General features: G+C 37.1%; 1 protein-coding gene across 1 annotated transcript in view; it reads right to left on the bottom strand.

Moving 5' to 3' along the window:
- The window catches only part of PDCD6IP (programmed cell death 6 interacting protein), a 62,983-nt gene that overhangs the window by 4,875 nt on the left and 38,000 nt on the right, over positions 1-20,108 (bottom strand). Inside the window, exons 11-16 of the mRNA XM_082639741.1 lie at positions 15,889-16,000; positions 14,821-14,990; positions 9,639-9,887; positions 9,157-9,291; positions 7,877-7,971; positions 902-1,025 (exon numbers count right to left, since the gene is read on the bottom strand). Of these exons, the coding sequence (XP_082495867.1) occupies positions 902-1,025; positions 7,877-7,971; positions 9,157-9,291; positions 9,639-9,887; positions 14,821-14,990; positions 15,889-16,000 (885 nt within the window). The remainder of the gene's footprint in view (positions 1-901; positions 1,026-7,876; positions 7,972-9,156; positions 9,292-9,638; positions 9,888-14,820; positions 14,991-15,888; positions 16,001-20,108) is intronic.

Raw genomic sequence — 20,108 nt, forward strand, 5'->3', positions numbered from 1 at the left:
AATATTTAATCATTTACTGTTCATTACTGCTCCCATCAATGGTTAGACATCTGAGGTCAGAGGACGGAGCAGGTCAGGTACAGTTTATTCCTGTTATCTCTTCCTGGCCCCATGAATTTTCATATGAAAATTTTTAAACACCAGAAAACGTAAAAGAATACTATTATAAACAATCACACTTTACCAATTAAATTGTTAATATTTAGCCATCTTTGCTTTATCTATAGCTATATCCATATATTTATCTATCTATATATTTGCAGAACCATTTGAAAGTTAAGTTGCAAACTTCAGGACACCAGCGCGAAAGACTTCAGCATACAAGTCCTAATATTCTCCTACATAATCACAATACCATTTCACCTGAGAAAATTAATAATTATTTCCTAATATCATTGAGTATCCACTCCACATTCAAGTTTCCCTATTTTTTACAAAAGCTCTTCTAGGCGTTTTTATAAACCAAGATCCAGCTGAGGTTCATGTATTGCATTTGATTATTATGAATCGTTCCTCTCTTTTAATCTAGAATATGCCCCCTGTCTATTTTTTTCTATGAATTTGCTTTTAGAAAAGACCAAGCCAGGTGTCTCACAGAATATTCCAGTTCTAGACTGTCCAACTGTTCCTAACAGCACAATTTAATTTCTTGTTTTATCACTGTATTTGCTATGAACTGAAAGGTGATTCTAAAGACTTCATTAGATTTAGTTATAGGCAAGAATCCATGAGTGATGCTGTACTCCTTATACTGCAAAACATCAGAAAGTTGAGGTTGGTCACCTGATCAAAGTGGTGACCACCAGACCTCTACAATGTAAAGTCTGTGTTATCCTTTACAGCAAGCAAGCTGTCAAGAACATGTAAAACTTGCATTTTAAAAATGTGGTTGCTTACTGACCGGCATGGTTCTCGGTGCTGGAGTTGGAGGCGTTGGCGTGTGTCCCCCTGCTGGAGAGGACTGATACGCAGGTGTAGGAATTGAAGGAGCACTAGGTTCTCTGGCAATGCTTTGTTGCAAGTCCCTTATTAAAGACAGAAGTGTTAGAAATTAACACAATTTTGAAAACCAACACATACAAAATACCAGATGTTTTTCTTACTTTCTTTTCTTCACGTATGAAATACAGAAAATATACTCAAAACAATGATGGTATTTTAAAATATACTACATTTCTGTTCTTGACTAGAACTAACTGAAATCTTCTTTCTTCCTACTATTGAATAAAATAAAGTTAGTTCTTATTCTGTTTCTGAAGACCAGGGAAAAAGGTAAACTTTTTCAGAGATCATAGTTAGAGCCAGACTAAGGAACATGTCAAACTGAGCAAGTGAGCCTAAGAAATTGCCCTCTCTCTAACAGGAGGTCGTCCCCTAGATGAGAAACTCATAACATAATAATCTAAAAATTATCAGAAAACTATAACTGTACATAGTTACCTAGCTAATATTTTAATTGCTGTATTGTATCAGTTTTACAAAAAACAACAACCTATTTGAAACCACTGAGCAAATTTCTTGATGAAAACTTTAAAACCATTGTGCAAATTTCTTGATGAAAACTTTCTGAAAGATATTCGAAATGTGGCACCAAGATAGTTTATGTTAAAAGATACCTCAATCTATTATTAAGGTAAATTCATTAAAGATAGAGGTTGAAAGGACTATTAAAATACAATATTAAAAATTTTGTTAATATTTTAAAGTCTCCTCTAACAGTAAATTGGAATCTCACTAAACAAAAACCCTAAAGTAAAATACACTCTATGAAATACTTGGTATTGATCAACTTCTCACTGTGCTGATTCACATGCACAGAGCAGTAAACATGACGTGTCCTGAAATGTCTGCAACAAGACCTACTGTCTTGATGTAACAATTAACAGCAACTCTGAGTCCCCCAGACCACACTTCCACTGTCAAAAACAATCCCAGTTGTAAGATAAATTAGACACTCCACATAGAAAGAAAACTTACACACATTCATCAAGAAATCAAAACTACTTCTTAATGTTTGTAAATCTGTAATAAATGCTTACAATATAAACTATAAGTTTTTAGTTAATATTAAAATTTGAAAAAGGTCGAACTTTGAAACATCTAATATATGTGTGTATATATGTAACTCACATATAGTAAATATAATTATATTTAATATTTTAAATATTTTACTTATTTATTACATTTACAACTATTTAATTAGATTTTGAGTATATTTAATCATAAACACAGTATCTAGCATGTATAATTATATTATAAAGCATATAAGACATAATATTTTTTTCCTTTGATAGACTCCAGAGACGGTTGCAGTAAATAACACATTTATAGGACAAATGAGAATTTCCTGTCCACTAATTATATAAATCAAAGCTATTACATCACAGAGCCATTTCTGTTTGTTTCACAAACTGGGCTTCTCTGCAAGATTGAGTCTGAACAAAGGGTTCTATGGCTAAAAAAAACAAAAAAAGGCCAGGAGTACAGATACAATGTCAAAAATAAAGTTAGACTAGTTGGTGGTACTATAAAAAACATGAAATCCCTACAATTATTTAGATTAATTTAATATAACTTTCTGAAAAGGTAATATATTCACTTGATTCAAAAACTAAAAAGTGACAGGCCACTATCTACAAATTCTCATTCCACCATTCACTACCACAAACAGACAGCCAATATTTTTTATTTCTTATGAACCTGACCAGAGCTCCCTTATCAGAAATAAACCAATTCAAATGTGTGTTTTAATCTTCTCCCTTTTTACATAAGAAGCATACTTTACACTGTCTGTAACATTTTTTTTTACCATTAATTATTTCTCTCAGAGATTTTTCTACATGGGTAAATAGAAAACATCCTTTTTTTCTTTTTTTTTAAAATAGCTGCATAGTATTTCACTGTACAGATGTAGCTTTATTTCACCAGCCCTGGACATTTGATTTGTTTCTATTCTTTTACTGGTACAAGCAACTTAGAAATGAATTCACTGGTATGTCATTTCTAGCATGTGTTAGCATATGTCATTTCTAGCATACACCCTCAGAATAAATTCTCAAAAGCAGACCTTTCCAGGTCCCACACAAGTGCCCCACACAAGGACTGCCCCAATGTGCCTTCTCACAGCAACGGATGAGACCTGCTCCCACACGTGTGCCAATAAAGCATGTTATCAAATATCCAAATTTTTGCCAATCTGAAAAATGTTGTTTCTTTTTTTTTTTTGGCCATGCCACATGGCATGCAGGATCTTGGTTCCCCAACCAGGGATCGAACTCGTGCCCCCTGCAGTGGAAGCGCGGAGTCTTAACCACTGGACCACCAGGGAAATCCCTGAAAAACGTCATTTCAGAGTAATTTTAATTCATATTTATTTTATATTGAGCGAGGATAGGTATTTTTTCATATGCTTAAGAACCACTCATATTTCACCTGCAGAATTTCTGTTCACAACTTTTCCCAATTTTTCTACTGAGTTTTTTCTTCCTCATTAGTATCTAGGAGTTCTTTATAAATTACGTAAATTTGCCTTTTGCCCATGAATAAGTTTCAAATATTTTCCCCCAGTTTATTACATTTTGACTCTTATCATGTTATGATGAACTTTTTTTTTTTATGGCTTCTGGGTTTTAAGTCAGAATTACAAAGACCCTTCCTATTTCAGCTTTACTAAGAAATTCTCTCATATTCTCTTTTTCATTTCATTTTATACATTTCAATTATGACCCTTTTGGAACTTATTCTGAGGTAAAAATAACTTTTGTTTTCTAAATGGCTGGGCACTTGTTTCTAACTTCTTCTGACTGATTTAGGATCTTTTTTTACACTAAATTCACATATGTATTTGAATCTACTCCTATCTTCTATTCTGTCTTTGGTCTAATCATGTGCCAGTATCAATGTGTTTTAATTAGAGACAATATTACATATTTTAATATCTGGCAAATTACTTTCCCCTTACTGTTATTATTATTCAGTTTTCCTGGCTAATCTTGTTTAACGGTTTTTCTACCTGAGCTTTAGGATCAACTTGTCTAGTTTTACATGAAAATCTGTTGATTCCTTTTTAAATCAAAATTATGTTGAGGGACTTCCCTGGTGGTCCAGTGGTAAAGAATCCGCCTTCCAATGCAGGGGACGCGGGTTTGATCCCTGGTCAGGGAACTAAGATCCCACATGCCACAGGGCAACTAAGCCCGCGCGCCACAACTACTGAGCTTGCGTGCCTCAACAAGAGAGCCTGCATGCCGCAAACTACAGAGCCCACGCACCACAATGACAGAGCCCACGTGTCCTGGAGCTCCCACACCACAACTACAGAGCCCATGCGCCCTAGAGCCTGCGCGCCACAACTAGAGAGAAGCCCAAGTACTGTAACGAAGAGACCACGCGCCGCAACGAAAGATCCCATGTGCCGCAACTAAGACCCGATGCAGCCAAAAAAATAAATAAATATTTAAAAAAATTATGTTGAATATATAAGTTTCTTTTGAACTGACATCTTCATGAAGCTGTCTCATCCTATCTAAGGACATGATACGCCTTTCAGCTTGCTCAAGTCCTCTTCTGTGTCCTTGAATAGTGTTTCAAAGTTTTCTTCATACAGGTCCAATAAATGACAAATTTATTCCTATGTATTTTATCTTCCTTATTGCTATTTTAAGTGAAGTCTTTTCCTCCATTATATCTTCTATGTGCTTATTTGTATGAAGGCTATTGATTTTTAAAAAATATTTACTTATTTGGCTGCACTGTGGGACCTTTCTTTAGTTGCTGCATGTGGGATTAAGCTCCCTGGCCAGGGATCGAACCCAGGCCCCCTCCATTGGGAGTGCGGAGTCTTAGTCACTGGACCACCAGGGAAGTCCCAAGGCTACTGATTTCTACAAATTTTTTTTTTTTTTTTTTGCGGTAAGCAGGCCTCTTACTGTTGTGGCCTCTCCCGTCGCAGAGCACAGGTTCCAGATGCGCAGGCTCAGTGGCCATGGCTCACGGGCCCAGCCACTCCGCGGCATGTGGGATCCTCCCGGACCGGGGCACAAACCCACGTCCCCTGCATCGGCAGGCAGACTCTCAACCACTGCGCCACCAGGGAAGCCCTCTACAAATTATTTTTATAATCACCTATCTTCAGTAACAATTCCTTTATTATTTGCAGAATTTGAGGGTTGATTCTTTTGGGTTTTCAAGATATATAATCATAAAGTCTGTAAGTAGTGATAGTTTTACCTCCGCCTTTCCAATTTTTCTATTTCTAATTTCTTTTTCTTTTCTAATGGTGTATCTGGTACTGCCAAAATAATATTAAATAACAGCATTGATAATGGGCATTTGTCTTTAGGGAGAATGTTTATAGCGTTTCTCCATTAACCATGAAGCTGAGTTTTGTGCAGATATAAACAGATAAATAGATCTATTGTATATATACATGCATACACATATATTTTCATGTTAAGGAAGTCAATTAATTCCTATTTTGAGTACCAGAATAGTTATTTTCTCATGCTTTTTCCTCATCTATGAAGAGAATATTTTTCTCCTTAGATGTAAAAATACTGAACCAATCACTGCATTACTGGGATAACCACCCACTCCCCTTTGGTCATGGTTCTTTATTAATATACTGGAGAATATCAATGGCAAGTATTTTATTTAGAAATTTCGCATCCATATTCATAAATGAAACTGGTCTGAAGACTTTTGTTTTAATCTTTGTCAGATTTACTTATCAGTAAAACTAACTTGGAGGGGTTTTTTTTAACCTCTAGAACCATTTAAAAATCATTCTAATTATTTGCTTTTTAAAGGTTTAGTAGAAAAACTGAAAACAACCAGCCCTGCTCTTTCTTGGCGGGTGGAAGAAAGTAGCTCTTAACTTCACCCACTTCTTCAATGGGAAACTGTTTAAACATAGACAGAGACAAGAATAATGGTCAGGTCATCTGAAGGGCTCAAGAAAGGCTCATGAGTATAATAGTCTCTGGGTTCTTTACATTCATTACTAATTGAGCACATGGCTCTGTATACACCAGAAGGACAGGTTGACTGGATATAAAATCTTTGCCTCACATTTGCTTCCTTTGAGTTCCAACAAGCAATCATTCCACTCTCTTCTAGCATGCAGTGCTGCCAGCCTGAATTTTTTTCACCTTTTATAAACTGACCTGATCTTTTTACCTGACTGCCTTAATAGGATTCTACCATTATCTTTTTTTTTTTTTTTTTTTTTTTTGCAGTATGCGGGCCTCTTACTATTGTGGCCTCTCCCGTTGCGGAGCACAGGCTCCGGACGCGCAGGCTCAGTGGCCATGGCTCACGGGTCCATCTGCTCCACGGCATGTGGGATCTTCCCAGACCGGGGCACGAACCTATGTCCCCTGCATCGGCAGGCAGACTCTCAACCACTGTGCCACCAAGGAAGCCCCATCTACCATTATCTTTTAAGACTAATAATTTATATGCTGGGGTATTGACAGTTCTTGTTCATTTCTCCTGACCATATGATATACCCTTTCAACAAGCCTTATTTTAGGAAAATGTTCTTGAGTAATATCATTAAATATTTGTTCTGTTCACTGTTTTGGTTTTTCTTCTTTGAAGGGAATTCAATTTTACATATATTGGATCTTCTCTGCCCACTTTCTCTAATCCTTTTTAATCCTTTCCTTACTTTGGTTTCATTTTCTTTGATTTCTTCTTTTCTACTTTGTGCTCTTGTGTTTTCTTCATCGTCTATCCTCCGTTTTGCTCCTTCCCATTTCATCTTATACCTGTGATTGCTTTGTTCTTCTCTTCCACTTGTTTCCTGAATCCTGACACCTCACGTTTTAGTGCCTCCTGTTTTCTTACCATTTTCCTTGAGTTCTGGCACATGTTTGTGGTGATCCTTAATGATTGTTTCCTAGCCTTTTATTATTTTTTTTTAATTCACGGTAAATTTTTCATCTGTTCTATGACGACATTATTCTGGTGAATGTTCTTCATCTACTAAGTTTCGTAAAATTTTGTTCTCTTTCTCACCTCAACGAATATAGTATCTTTGTATCGATGCTGTGTCAACTCTCTATTCATTACTCCACATGGAATGAGTCCTATGTTACTCGCCCAGCTTTCCCAATAGACCCCTGGAGAAAGTGACTTTGCTGACATTTTCTGAGCTATAAACCCTCTCTCCCTCATGTTCTGTGCCTCTAGTTTCATGTAAGGAATCTATCTGCCACTTCAAAGTAAACTGCTTATGTTTATTGGCATTTCCTAAGATCTGTTACCCTGAGCTATTCTGCTATCACTTCTGTGACATCACTGTTCTTCCTACATCTAGAGTTTCCACTCCTTTTCACCCTTTTGTTCTCAGATCATGCAGTTGTTTCCTTGTTGCTTTGTAAAACACCATGGAGGGGACTTCCCTGGTGGTGCAGTGGTTAAGAATCCACCTGCCAATGCAGGGAACACAGGTTTGATCCCTAGTCCGGGAAGATCCCACATGCCACGGAGCAACAAAGCCCATTCACCACAACCACTGAGCCTGCGCTCTAGAGCCTGCAAGCCACAACTGCTGAGCCCACATGCCACAACTACTGAAGCCCACATGCCAAGAACCCATGCTCCACAACAAGAGAAGCCACTGCTCGCCACAACTAGAGAAAGCCCGCGTGTGGCAAAAAAGACCCAACACAGCCAAGAATAAAAAATAAATAAATTTATAAAAAAGCAAACAAACAAAGAAACACCATGGAGGAAAGGAAATTGCCAACTCACACTGCCAACTCACCACAAAAGTCTCCACATATGATTTTTTTAAAAGAGGTAGCAAGAATATTATTTTTTTAAAGAAAAATACTTCAAAAGTACAATTTAATACACAAAATAAACTTACTTTAAGAGTTCATCCCTCTCTGTCTTCCGTGCAAACACTATATCACTGCATTTGTTCTGGAACCTGATGAGTATTTCAGTCAGCTCATTGTAAAACTATGAGCAAAGAACAAACACAAGTGATAAACCAGAACAATTTTTAATCTAAGAGGAACACAATCTAAAGCTCTTTTGTCAATAACAGTTAAAGCTAAAGAGCTAAAATCCTCTGCATGAGAGACAGTCATACCACTTAAGTCCAGTAACTTAATATTAAATATGACCTAAGATTCCCTAAGAAAATAAAAATAATAAAATCATTGTTAGAAAGCACTGTCACCAAAAATTAAGTGGCAACAAGTTAAAAGTTTCATGATCGTGAACAAGTTCCCAATTCCTAGAGAAAAGTCAACTTCTTAATAAAGACTCTAAACCTATTTAAGTATCAGATTTGCACATTCACTTCAGAAATGCAGGCATCATTTCAGAAACCCTCAGAAGAATTTCCAAAGGCACTCTGGTAATTTTCTCAGCTTATCTATTTCAACAAAGCATTTTAAACCGAATTAAAATGGCATTTTACTATCCTCTCTCTTTGGAAGGCTTTGGCAGTATTTCTATGCTCTCTTCAGAGGGTTTTACATTATATCTACTGTATTTACATCAAGGTAACTTTATTAAGTGATCATTATGGAGTTAAAGTACCAAAAGGAATTATGTATTGGAAAAATTTAAAAATCACTTGTTCCCTCAAAAGCAAAGTAATTGGTAAAAACAAATATAAGCATTTCCCTAAAATATCTAAAGGAAAGGCAAGAAAATACTTAAACTTATTTAGTAAGCACTCTTGAGTCATAAGCAGATCACAAATCTATCATAATCCACACCACCAGCACAGAATATAAAAGCCATACACACCCCCTTCCCCATCACGTATCGGCTTTGACTACTACTCCTGTTCCCTCCTAATTCACTCAGATTGGCCAACTTTCTACCCCAAAACAAAGTGTCACTGACCTTTTGACCTCTCTGTGCTAATTCCTGCTACCTGAAATGAATGCCTACACACCCTCTTTCTGCCTGGTGAAATATAAAATTCATTCTGCAAAGTTCCCATGAAATACTCCCACCTTCATTAAGCTTTCTCCCATTTATACCAAAGCTCTCAGGAGCCAAAGTCATTAAAGCTAAGAAATTCAAGACAGAATGAATTGGTCCAACTGGAAATACCAATTAACTTCCCAAACTATATCCTCACATCCACACTGGTTAGTTAGCTCTTGTTTCTTTTGTGCTTCATACCTTTGTGCCCTCCTTCAAATTAGCTACAAGTTCAACAAAGTTGTCATACGCAGCAGCTAAGTTCTTCAAAACTTCTTCTCTTAAATTAGCTTCACTGTTAGACTGTTTCATTTTTGAAAATTCCTGGTGTGAGACCTTGTTAAAAGAAAGATTTATGCAGTTACACTTACTTATCAAGTTACTATAGCTCATGACATTTGTACTGATACTTTCCCAACTATGAAAATCATATATGATTTCATGCAGTTATTACTAGATATTTACCTAATATATTCCTTTTGGAGTAACACAGTACAGCTTTCCTTAAGTAAAAAATACCATAAATTCAGTGGGCATGAAAATATAACCAATAACGTTTACAGACTTCTATTAATATGTAACATTTGCAAAAAACACAATCCTAAATGGATACAGATTTAGTCCAGGTTTATCCTTCCTGTAATTTTTTTAATAAAAATCTTATTAAAGTATATAAACTTTACCTGAATATTTTTAAGAAGTCCTTCTTGTTTCTTTAGAGATTCTTGGACTTTAGTTGTAAGACCCCCATAGATTCGATCCAGTTCAGTAACAGAAATAGCTTCTTCATTTATCACACCATCTTGAGCCAGAGCAGTCAAAAATTTGCTCGTCATGTCAAAATTCACTGATTTCAGGTCATTCTCCAGCCCCTCTCTTTCCTTCTTTACTTCATCAAGATTTGTCAGTAAGGATTTTAAGACATTTACAACCTAAACAATTTAAAAAACTTAGTTTAACTGCCCAAAAAACAGAAGCCAATTTCAAGAAAGGAACTATATACAAAGGTTCACCAGGGTCAGGGAGAGACGATCTCTCAGAGAGCCAAGTATAAATTGTACGTCAGGTTTATTTAGATACAGACACTGCTGTACCTTTAGTGGATTCAGATTGCAACAGCAGCAGCAATAATGATAACAGATCTACTGAACATCTATTATGTGCCAGGCACTGTCCTAAACACTTTACAAATATAATTTAATGTATTCCTTACAATACCTCATAGGGTATGTATTTATTACCTCTATTCCACAGATGGAGAAATTGCGTCCCAGAAAAATTAAGTTAACATGCCTGAGGTTACACAGCTACTAAAAGGAGCAGAGGTGAAATCTGAGACCTAAGTCTGCCTAACTCCAAACCAATCTCTTAACCTCGCTACACGACACTGCATCCTTGTCACGAGGTAGAGGAAAGTATATATATACATTTTTAATATTTATTTAATTTAATTAATTTATTTATTTTGGGGCTGCGTCGGGTCTTAGTTGCAGCATGTGGGATCTTCACTGCAGCACACAGGATTCTCTCTAGTTGTGGCGTGTGGGTTTTCTCTCTCTAGTTGTGGCACGTGGGCTCCGGAATGTGTGGGCTCTGTAGTTTGCGGCACACAGGTGCTCTAGTTGAAGCGTGCGGGCTTAGTTGTCCCGCAGCATGTAGAATCTTAGTTCCCTGACCAGGGATTGAACTCATGTCCTCTGCATTGGAAGGCGGATTCTTTACCACTGGACTACTAGGGAAGTCCCCAGAAGGTATGTTTTTGTCAAGTAAAGAGATACCCTATTTTGCCGACCTAGCGAGACTGAGAGAGAGAGAGAGACATGGAGACAGAAACAGAGATACGGATATATACGGAGAGAGCACTCGAGAGAGAGAGACAGACAGACAGACAGAAAGCTATAGCTGTATGTTTCTTTTATATCCTGGGAGAGAACGGGTTCTGTATCTCTGTTTGCATCATGAGTTCTGCCTCTTACTCGGTCCAGGCAGTCTCTAACACCCACATGATTCATAAACACCCCGTTGTAGTAATAGTGTTATAGAGTGTTCAAGCGCCCTCTAAGGCCACACATGAGCTGCCCCCTTTCACTCACATCTCTTCACACTTCTGCTAGGACCAGAAGGGAGAACAGCAACCCCAAGCCCCCTATTCTGCTTGCCCCAGGGATGCTCACAGAAGGAAAGTGGGGAAAGACAAAGGAAGAAGGGGCCGTCCATGAACCCCACCTACACCTCTGTCTGTCTTCTTACCAGCAGCACTTCCAGCTCCAAAGGATCTGCTCACCTACTGCCTGTTTCTAAGAAGCTCTGTCCGGCTCTTCAGTCCACGGCCTTAGTTAGCTCCCTGACAAAAGGGTCCAGAGCGACCTTCCCATGTGAAAACCAAAGCCCTGAGGAAGTCTCAAGTTTCTTCTACATTTTGGCCTCTGTTACCACCGTATCTCTTAAGTGTCCTTCCTATCTTAAATTCAGTCTCTTAACATGCAGAGCAGTGCAAAGAAATGGTCTTAGAGGTCCAAGAAGCATTAAACCACAGATACTCTAAAAGGAAGGAAGAGGAGAAAGAATCATACCTGGATGGACATGGCAAAGTCTATTAAAGGGATCTAGTAGAATTTGATGTTAGACAAAGTGGAGCAAAGTCTTGCTTCCAAATGACTTCCAGGACATATTGTTAAATGAAAAAAGGTACAAAAGCGTTATGTATGGTATGTTGCATTTTGAGTGAGAAGGGAAATCAGAATATAAAGCTATACACACACATAATACATGATATGTATCTGTGTGCATATGTATTTTTCACAAAAATAAAAGCACTAAGCACAAACCAAAGACTAATGAGTACTGTTACTTACATAGAGCAGATGGGAACAAGGTAGAAAGAAAAGGGGTGAGATTTCTCTGCATGAACCTTTTGAATCATGAACATTCTTTTACACATCCAAAACACAAAATTAAATCAAAACGTGAATACAGAAACAAATGAAACTAGTTGTCTAACAAAGTGAAATATGATGACATAGAAAAAAATACTTCAACCCTGACTACACTCCCTTAGTGAATATAATGGGCTTAGTTACTGTGTAACCAAGGGCAGTTTACCTGGAAAACTCAATTTTCTCATCTGCAAAACAAGAATAAGAATAGTACCTATATGTCAGGACTGTTGTAAAGACTGAAATAATCCATATAAAGTGCTCAATGTAATTTCTAACATAGGCTAAGTGCTCAGTCAGTAGTAGCCATTATTATTAACTGTTAGTTAGGTTTCATGGTTTAACTCTATACTTCATGTGCATTGTGGACTAAAGAGGCTTAGGCATCTGAGCACTCAGACAAGAACAGAGTAACAACAAGGAACAGACCAAGAATTAAGTATCCCTTATTTTGCTGAATTGTAACCATTTCTGTAACTATGTGACACATTTTGTATTGGGGGGATATAACAGCATATAAATTTGAAAAGGCTGTGATACTTTTATCTGTTGGCATATTTAAACTGATAATGGAACCTCAACCATGACCATGACCCTATGTGAAGGTTGCTTGGCTATTAGGAGAGTAAGAAATGTCATTTTCCTCTATATATAAGTTATGTCTAACAAAAGTTAGAAAATGTTTAAGTAGCCAAGTGAAATAAAGCTGGGGGAGAAATAGGAATATGCAGAATTGGTCTTAAAAAATAGTCTAGTAAACAAAGCTGAAAGTCAGGAACACTAACTATTATCTTGAAATAGACTGACTGTCTCTTACATAGTATAAAAACCAAGATCCTCTAAGTACCTAAAACCAGATGCCCAAACAGAACAAAGACAAATAACTAGTTAGTTGGCCTGTTCATAATGAAAGAAAAAAATAGCCCCACCTGTTATGCTTGGACCTCTTAATAAAACATGTACTTTGTATCAATTTAATAATCAGCAATTCAAATGGTTGAGTTTTTCTCATAAAAACTCTGGCTAATGTGTCACCAACTACAATGACAACTATCTGAAATAGCTTTAATAAATACATGATGTTTGCCTTTTCTGATAAAGGCACATGATGAATGAATATTTAGAACACTGAAAATTGTTGATTACCTCTATGCAGAAAATCTAGTTTCAGTAAAATAACTTCATATTGACTGTAAAAGTTTTCTTCCCCTATGTAATACCACTGTGAATTAACAAAGCAGCTATTACTGAATAAAATAACATATCAGTACATGCTCATTCTGATTTTGCTTAGCAAAAACCATTTTTGCTTTTCTACAGAAAGCAGGAGAATAAAAGGACAAAAGCCCTATAAGTTCTGAGTCATGCATGTGACACTAAAAAGAAAAAACGGGGATACTAAACAGAGATGTTTTTTTCTAAAATAAAAAGGGGCCAGAACGTGTTGCTGTTCTATGGGTCTGCAGGCTCTGTAATTCACAAGTTAATCTTCTAACCACCTTCCTTTTCTCCCCCACATCCTCAAAAGCATCTAACTGACAGTCACTGTTCCCTCAGGCACCCGCCTTGAGACGCAGGCTCTGTGCCCATCCACCAGCGCCGTCTTCTCTTCACTTCGGGGGCTGCTCCCACAGAACCTCAGAAGCCGCTCTGGACACACCCACGCACTCAATCTTCTCGAATCCTACACATGTCCACTTTCCTGCCTATCTACTGTGCTCATAAAGTGCCAATTTCTTAAGCCTCCTAAGCTTAAGGAGCTCCAAATGCTGGAACATAACTACTTCGTCACCTAAATTCTCACAGTATAGTTGTGACACTTTTCAATTTCTACCCTGTATTACAGTAATCCTTGTATACGTCTCATCTTCCACACTGGATTGTGAATTGAACGTAAAGGCTGGATATTATGAGCATCTAGCATAGTGCCTTACACAGTAGCTATCCATTAAGTCTTGGCTGAGTAAATACATGAAATGCTTCTGTGTAAAGACAAATAAGGAATGACAATGATAACTTCTGAGAACTACTATTCCAGGAAATTCACCTTTTTCAAGAAGTTTTCAGCACTATCTCTTGCCCTTTGGCTTATTTTCCTGTGTGCTTCGGGTCTCCTCTTATCCTCCTACACAACTTCACAGTGTTCAGCCCACACTCTCCCCTTTTGGGACTTAGCAAATCACACGCCCCACTACTGATTTTCTCCTTCCTGTCACCAGTAGAAATGTCATGATGACGTTATCCATTTATTAGATTAACAAGCACACCTTGACAACTTTCCCTTCAGAGGTACTCCCAGTGGAGTATGGTGGAAGGTGGTATAGAATGATGTAAAAAACAAAGAATCTGTGGTCAGAAGACTATCTGGCCAATCCAGTCCTTCCACTTCAAGGAAGTTCCTATACTTCCAAGCCTCTCCCTTTTATAAAATTTGAATTAAACCTGTGAACATATGAGGTACCTAGAATACAGTACCCAGTTCACAGAAGGCATTCAATAAATGGAAATGATTACTACAAGATAGTAGTATTGGGCTTCCCTGGTGGCGCAGCGGTTGAGAGTCTGCCTGCCGATGCAGGGGGTTCGTGCCCTGGTCCAGGAGGATCCCACGTGCCGTGGAGCGGCTGGGCCCATGAGCCCTGGCCGCTGGGCCTGTGCGTCCGGAGCCTGTGCTCCGCGGCGGGAGAGGCCACAACAGTGAGAGGCCCGCATACCACACACACACAAAAAAGAGATAGTAGTATTATTAATATAATTACTTTTTACACAGTGTATATATCATGCTACTCTAAAAACAACCACCTCAGTGTACATCAGCATTTTAAAAAAGATGCCAGTAAGAAAAAAAATTGGTAATTCATTGTATATAATGGCTTGAACATAGTTTTCATAAGCAGATGATCACCCACATCAAAACGCATGTCCTCACCTCGCTGCCCTGCATGGTCTTCGCTGGGTTAGCAGACGGGATGGCAGCGTTCAGCTCCAGCTCCGGCTTACACAGAAGTGCAATGGTGTCCCGGTGAGCCTGGTAACGCTCTTTCACCTGTCCATCTGCTTGCACAGCTTTATCCAAAACAGTTCTGAAGTTGCCTCCCTCTGTGGAGGGGGGAAAAAAAAAAATGTTACCAGAGCACAGTATTGATTTTAACAGTAGTGTATATGAGCTGGTTGTACTTTTAATTCTGTTCTCCAACTTTACTTGTTTCCCCCTTCGATAAGTCCCAATTCACTAGATAACAGAAACTGAGCTCCTATTAGTCTTTGCATTTTCGGTTTTGGAAAAATGACAAAATCAAATATAAAGCAAAAGCACAGTTATACCTTAAAATACATTTGCGGTTACTGTCCACCAAATAAAAGCCAATCGACATTAGTCTAATCTTTTCCTACAACTTGTGAATATAGAAAGATAACATTCACTCCAAAAATTGTTACAACTTATTTCAAAAGTATTCCTCTCTCAAAGGATCACTCCTTAAATCTGACTTAAAAGAAAGGCGGATATATTTTTAGAAAAATCTCAACAGTATTAATTACTTTTACAGAGAAATAAAACAAGTCTAGACATCATTTATCTTAATAAGCATAAAATCTTAATATTCAAAGTCTTAAAAATAATAATTTGGTTTCAGGCTAACTGTTAAAACTCATCTTTTACTACCCACTACTAAGTGAAATGAAATTACAAAACCATATATATAATACAATCTCATTTATGTTTTTAAAATATGCATAGAGCTTGGAATAGGAAATGAGTGTTATTACAGGATCATTTTAATTTTTACTTTCTTAAGAATTTGAACTTCTCATAATGAATGTAGATTACCTTTGTCATTTTTTGTCTCACACGGAACTGAAGAAAAACACCTGGATTTTCATAATAGCACAGTTTCAATAAAAACACGTTTACATCAGAGCCTACTTCAATCAAGCAAAAAACGTGGATCCAAACTGAGAACTTACTCAAGTCAAAGTCATTTATGCACATTCTTACCTGCTCTTAAGGGTTTATAGAGTTCATTGGATGGCGTCCTTTGCCAGCGTTCCTTGAATTTTGCTCTTAAATCATTGTCAGTTGTTTCTTCCTCATCCAACAGTCTTAATGACTTTTAAAAAGAAGGTAAAGCAACAATGAAATATTTCTGGTGTAAAAAATTTAAAACAGTTTTTAAATGATCATACTCAATACAGGTGAGAATTAGTGAGCCCCTACAGTACTGGTTGGAATATAAATTAGTACAATAATTTCTGTTGCAGAAACCCAAGTTATATTTAACAAAAAATCTTGTAAAAATTTAAGACTAGGTTAGCCATTACCTTACTCAGTAAAATTAAGAAAGAAAACTAAGAGATTATGCACATCCATGTACCAAGACTACTTTAAACAAAGATGTTTTTAAGATTAAAACAAATAGAAAGCCTTTGGACCACTGAAGCCATAAACAAAAGAGAAAACTGATTAATTCATGAAAATAAAAGATTTAGACTTCACTCCCAATACAACAAACTGAAAATTAACATATTAAAAAAATGCCTTTCTAATGCATAGCTGAGAAGACAGGATAGTACAGGGCCTGAAACACAAGTGCTAATCCACCAATGGACACAAGTGCTAGAGTCAACGGTATCTGCTAATTCCTGACAGCTTAGAGCAGAGGTCTGCAAACTTTTGTGTCAAACATGAGGGTAAATATTTTAGGCTCTGTGGACTATAGTCTCTGTCACATATTCTTCTTCTTCTTCTTCTTTTTTTTTTTACAATTCTCTGTAAGTGGTAAAAATCATCCTTAACTAGTGAACCATATAAAAACAGGCCACAAGGTAGAACTGACCTACCGTCCATAGTTCACCTCCTACACATTCTCTAATGGCTTAGAGTGTGAATTTAACAGAACATGAATAGGAGACAAGAAACACAGGTGGAGTTAATAAGAGGAGGAGGTTAGATCAAGGGCATGATCTTCCCTCAAACTGGGTCACTTCCAAATGGGTGATACTCGGTGGACAAATTTTTAAAAAGGAAAACTGCCCAAGAGAAGGGAACTTACCTGTCTGAATCTTGGCTCTAAATAGAAAAGAAGTATCACCTTAAGATTACTAATCAAAAGCCTGAACTTAGAACTGGAAATCATAATACCTGTGTGACACAAAGTCCTAAGATGAATTTCAGAGTAAAAGATTAACCACAGGGCCTCCCTGGTGGCGCAGTGGTTGAGAGTCCGCCTGCCGATGCAGGGGATACGGGTTCGTGCCCCGGTCTGGGAGGATCCCATATGCCGCGGAGCGGCTGGGCCCGTGAGCCGTGGCCGCTGGGCCTGCGCATCCAGGGCCTGTGCTCCGCGACGGGAGAGGCCACAGCAGTGAGAGGCCCGCATACCGCAAAAAGAAAAAAAAAAAAAGATTAACCACAAAGAAAAAAAAAAAAAAGAAAAAGCCCTCCAAATTAACAGTCTTAATATACAGGAACACACCAAAACAAAACAAAAACAAAAACAAAACAAAAAACACTGAAATAAGAGGAAACAAACCACAATTAGCAAAAAATCAGCAAAAATAACAAATCATGAAACCAAACCACAAAGACCAGAGATACTAAGATGATAAAATAAAGAAAATAAAATAAATATATTTACTATGTTTAGAATAAAAGATAAAAGTATGACAGGAGAAAGAGAAGAATTGAAAAAGAACCAAATAAAAGTTCTGGAAATGAAAAAAATAAAAAGTTAGGAAGTTAATGGATAGTTAAAAACTGCTGAGATATAACTGAAAAGAACCAGGGAACTGGAAGACAGACCAGAAGAAATCACACAAGATGAAGCACAGAGCAAGAGAAAATACAAGTGGTTAAAAGACCTGGAAAATAAAGGGAGAAGATTTAACATCAGAGATCCAGAAAGAGATAATAATTAGAATAGGGAAAAAGCAATATTGAAAGAAGGGAAAACTAAGAACTTTCTGGGATGGATAAAAGACACAACTCCTCAAAGTCACTGGATCCAACAGCATATCAAGCAATTTAAATGAAAATAAACCCACACCCAGACACATCATAATGAACTTTAAAGAAGAAAAATAAGTGTACAACTGCCATGCTGTTAAAAAGAAAAGACAAAACAGGAAAGAAATGCAGGAAACTCAATAAATTCCAGGAAAAAGTGAGGGTGAGGAGGGACAAAAAAAGAAGGAAATCAGAAGAGGGAGACAAGTAGAAAATACAAAATATAGAAGAACATGATTCCAAATATATGAATAATCACAGCTAATATATACGGATTTAACCCTCTACAAACAGAGATGAAGACTGTCAAACTAAAAGAAAAGGAAAAACCTTACTATGTGCCATTTACAAAAGACACAACCATAAGGACACACAAGTTGAAAGTCAAAGACACAACAAGAAAACTACAGACCAATATCCTTTATGAATATAAATGCAAAATGCTCAACAAAATACTACCAAACCAAATCCAGCAGCACATTAAAAGGATTCTACACCATGACAAAGTGGGATATACTAGGAATACAAGGGTGGTTCACATCAAAGAATCAATTAATGTAATACTCTGTATTAGTAAAATGAAGGGGAAAAAACTGATATAATCATCTTGAGATACAGAAAAAATATTTGACAAAATCCAACACCCTTTTATGACAAAAACACTCCAAAGGCATGATTCCATTTATCTGAAATGTCCAGAATAAATACATCTATAGAAACAGAGATTAGATTTGTGGCCGCCAAGAGCAAGGGGGAAGGGAGAATGAGGAGTGACTCAACTCCATGAGGAGTTAATGGGTACAGGGTTTCTTTTGGGGGTGATGAAAATGTTCTGAAATCAGATTGTGTTGGTGCTCACACAATACTGTGAATGTACTAAAAGCCTAAAGAGGTTAAAATGGTGAACTTTTATGTTATGTGAATTTTATCTAAAAAAAAAAAGACACATGTAGTTGTGAGATTAATATAGGTGATTTATTAAAAGAACCAATTAGGCATCTTGGAAATGAAAAATATGGGGGAAAAAACAATAAGGCACAGCTAAACAGCCAATTACTAAGCTGGATGGCTAGCCTGAGACAACCTCCCAGAAAGAACAAGAGCACAAAGAGAAAAAGTAATAGAAACTTTAAGAGGTGTGGGACTTCCCTGGTGGTCCAGTGGTTAACCATGCTCCCAAGTCTCCATGCTCCATGCTCCCAATGCAGGGGGCCTGGGTTCGATCCCTGGTCAGGGAACTAGATCCTGCATGCTGCAATGAAGATCTCGCAGGTGGCAACAAAGATCCTGAGTGCCGCAGCTAAGACCCAGTGAAGTCAAATTAATTAATTAATTTTTTTTAAAAAAAGAGAGAGAGATGTGAAGAACTGACCCAGAAGCACCACCATCAATCTAACAGGAATTCATTAGGAGAGAATGGAGGAAAAAAGAGTAACTGAAGAAACAGAATCCATGAATCTAAGCTGGCAAGGGCCCAACAGCTCCCAAGTAAGATAAATTTATCATTTAAAGAATAAATTAGTGGACACTTTAAATTTTCTCAAAATCAAGACTAAAATTAGCTTTGCTACCACAGTGATAAACACTCAAAAACAGTATCAGCTTCACAACTAACAACTTACTTAAAATGAGACTCTCCAAGTACAACTGACAGAATAACAGTGACTCTGACTCTAAAGCTGTTAGGAACATCAAATAAAATAAATAAAAATACCTCATATTAAGATAGGCAGACAACAGACATATCATGTACACTAATAAAGCCAGTTTTTCCTTAATTATGAGATGAACTTTTTTTCACATTAATATTTCTGTTTTATTTTAGTTAATCCTTTAAATAACCCTGGAAGGTATATATTCTTATCCCCAAGGTTCACACTGTCATAAGTACTTAAGTACTCCGTCTTTGCCCCAAAGTACTTGGATATGATGTAAATACAACATCCTCTGATAGTTAACTGAAAGATCAAAACATGAATTAAAGCACTGAGAACAGAAGTCATCTAAAAAAGATGTGACTCCTAAACTGACAAAAGCCAAAATAACCAGCCTGAATATATTTATAGCTAAAGAAACAAATGTATCAATTAGGGGAAAGAGGTGAAAGCACAGTAAAAGGAGAATAACATTGGCAAATAGTTGTCTTTAGCCAAAAAACTTGAGTGTTCCATTCTTATTGATAAAATCTCCTTTCGACTAAAAGATAGGTATAG

This window comes from Mesoplodon mirus (genome assembly GCF_964341445.2).
Source record: "Mesoplodon mirus genome assembly, chromosome: 12".
Lineage (NCBI taxonomy): Eukaryota > Metazoa > Chordata > Mammalia > Artiodactyla > Ziphiidae > Mesoplodon > Mesoplodon mirus.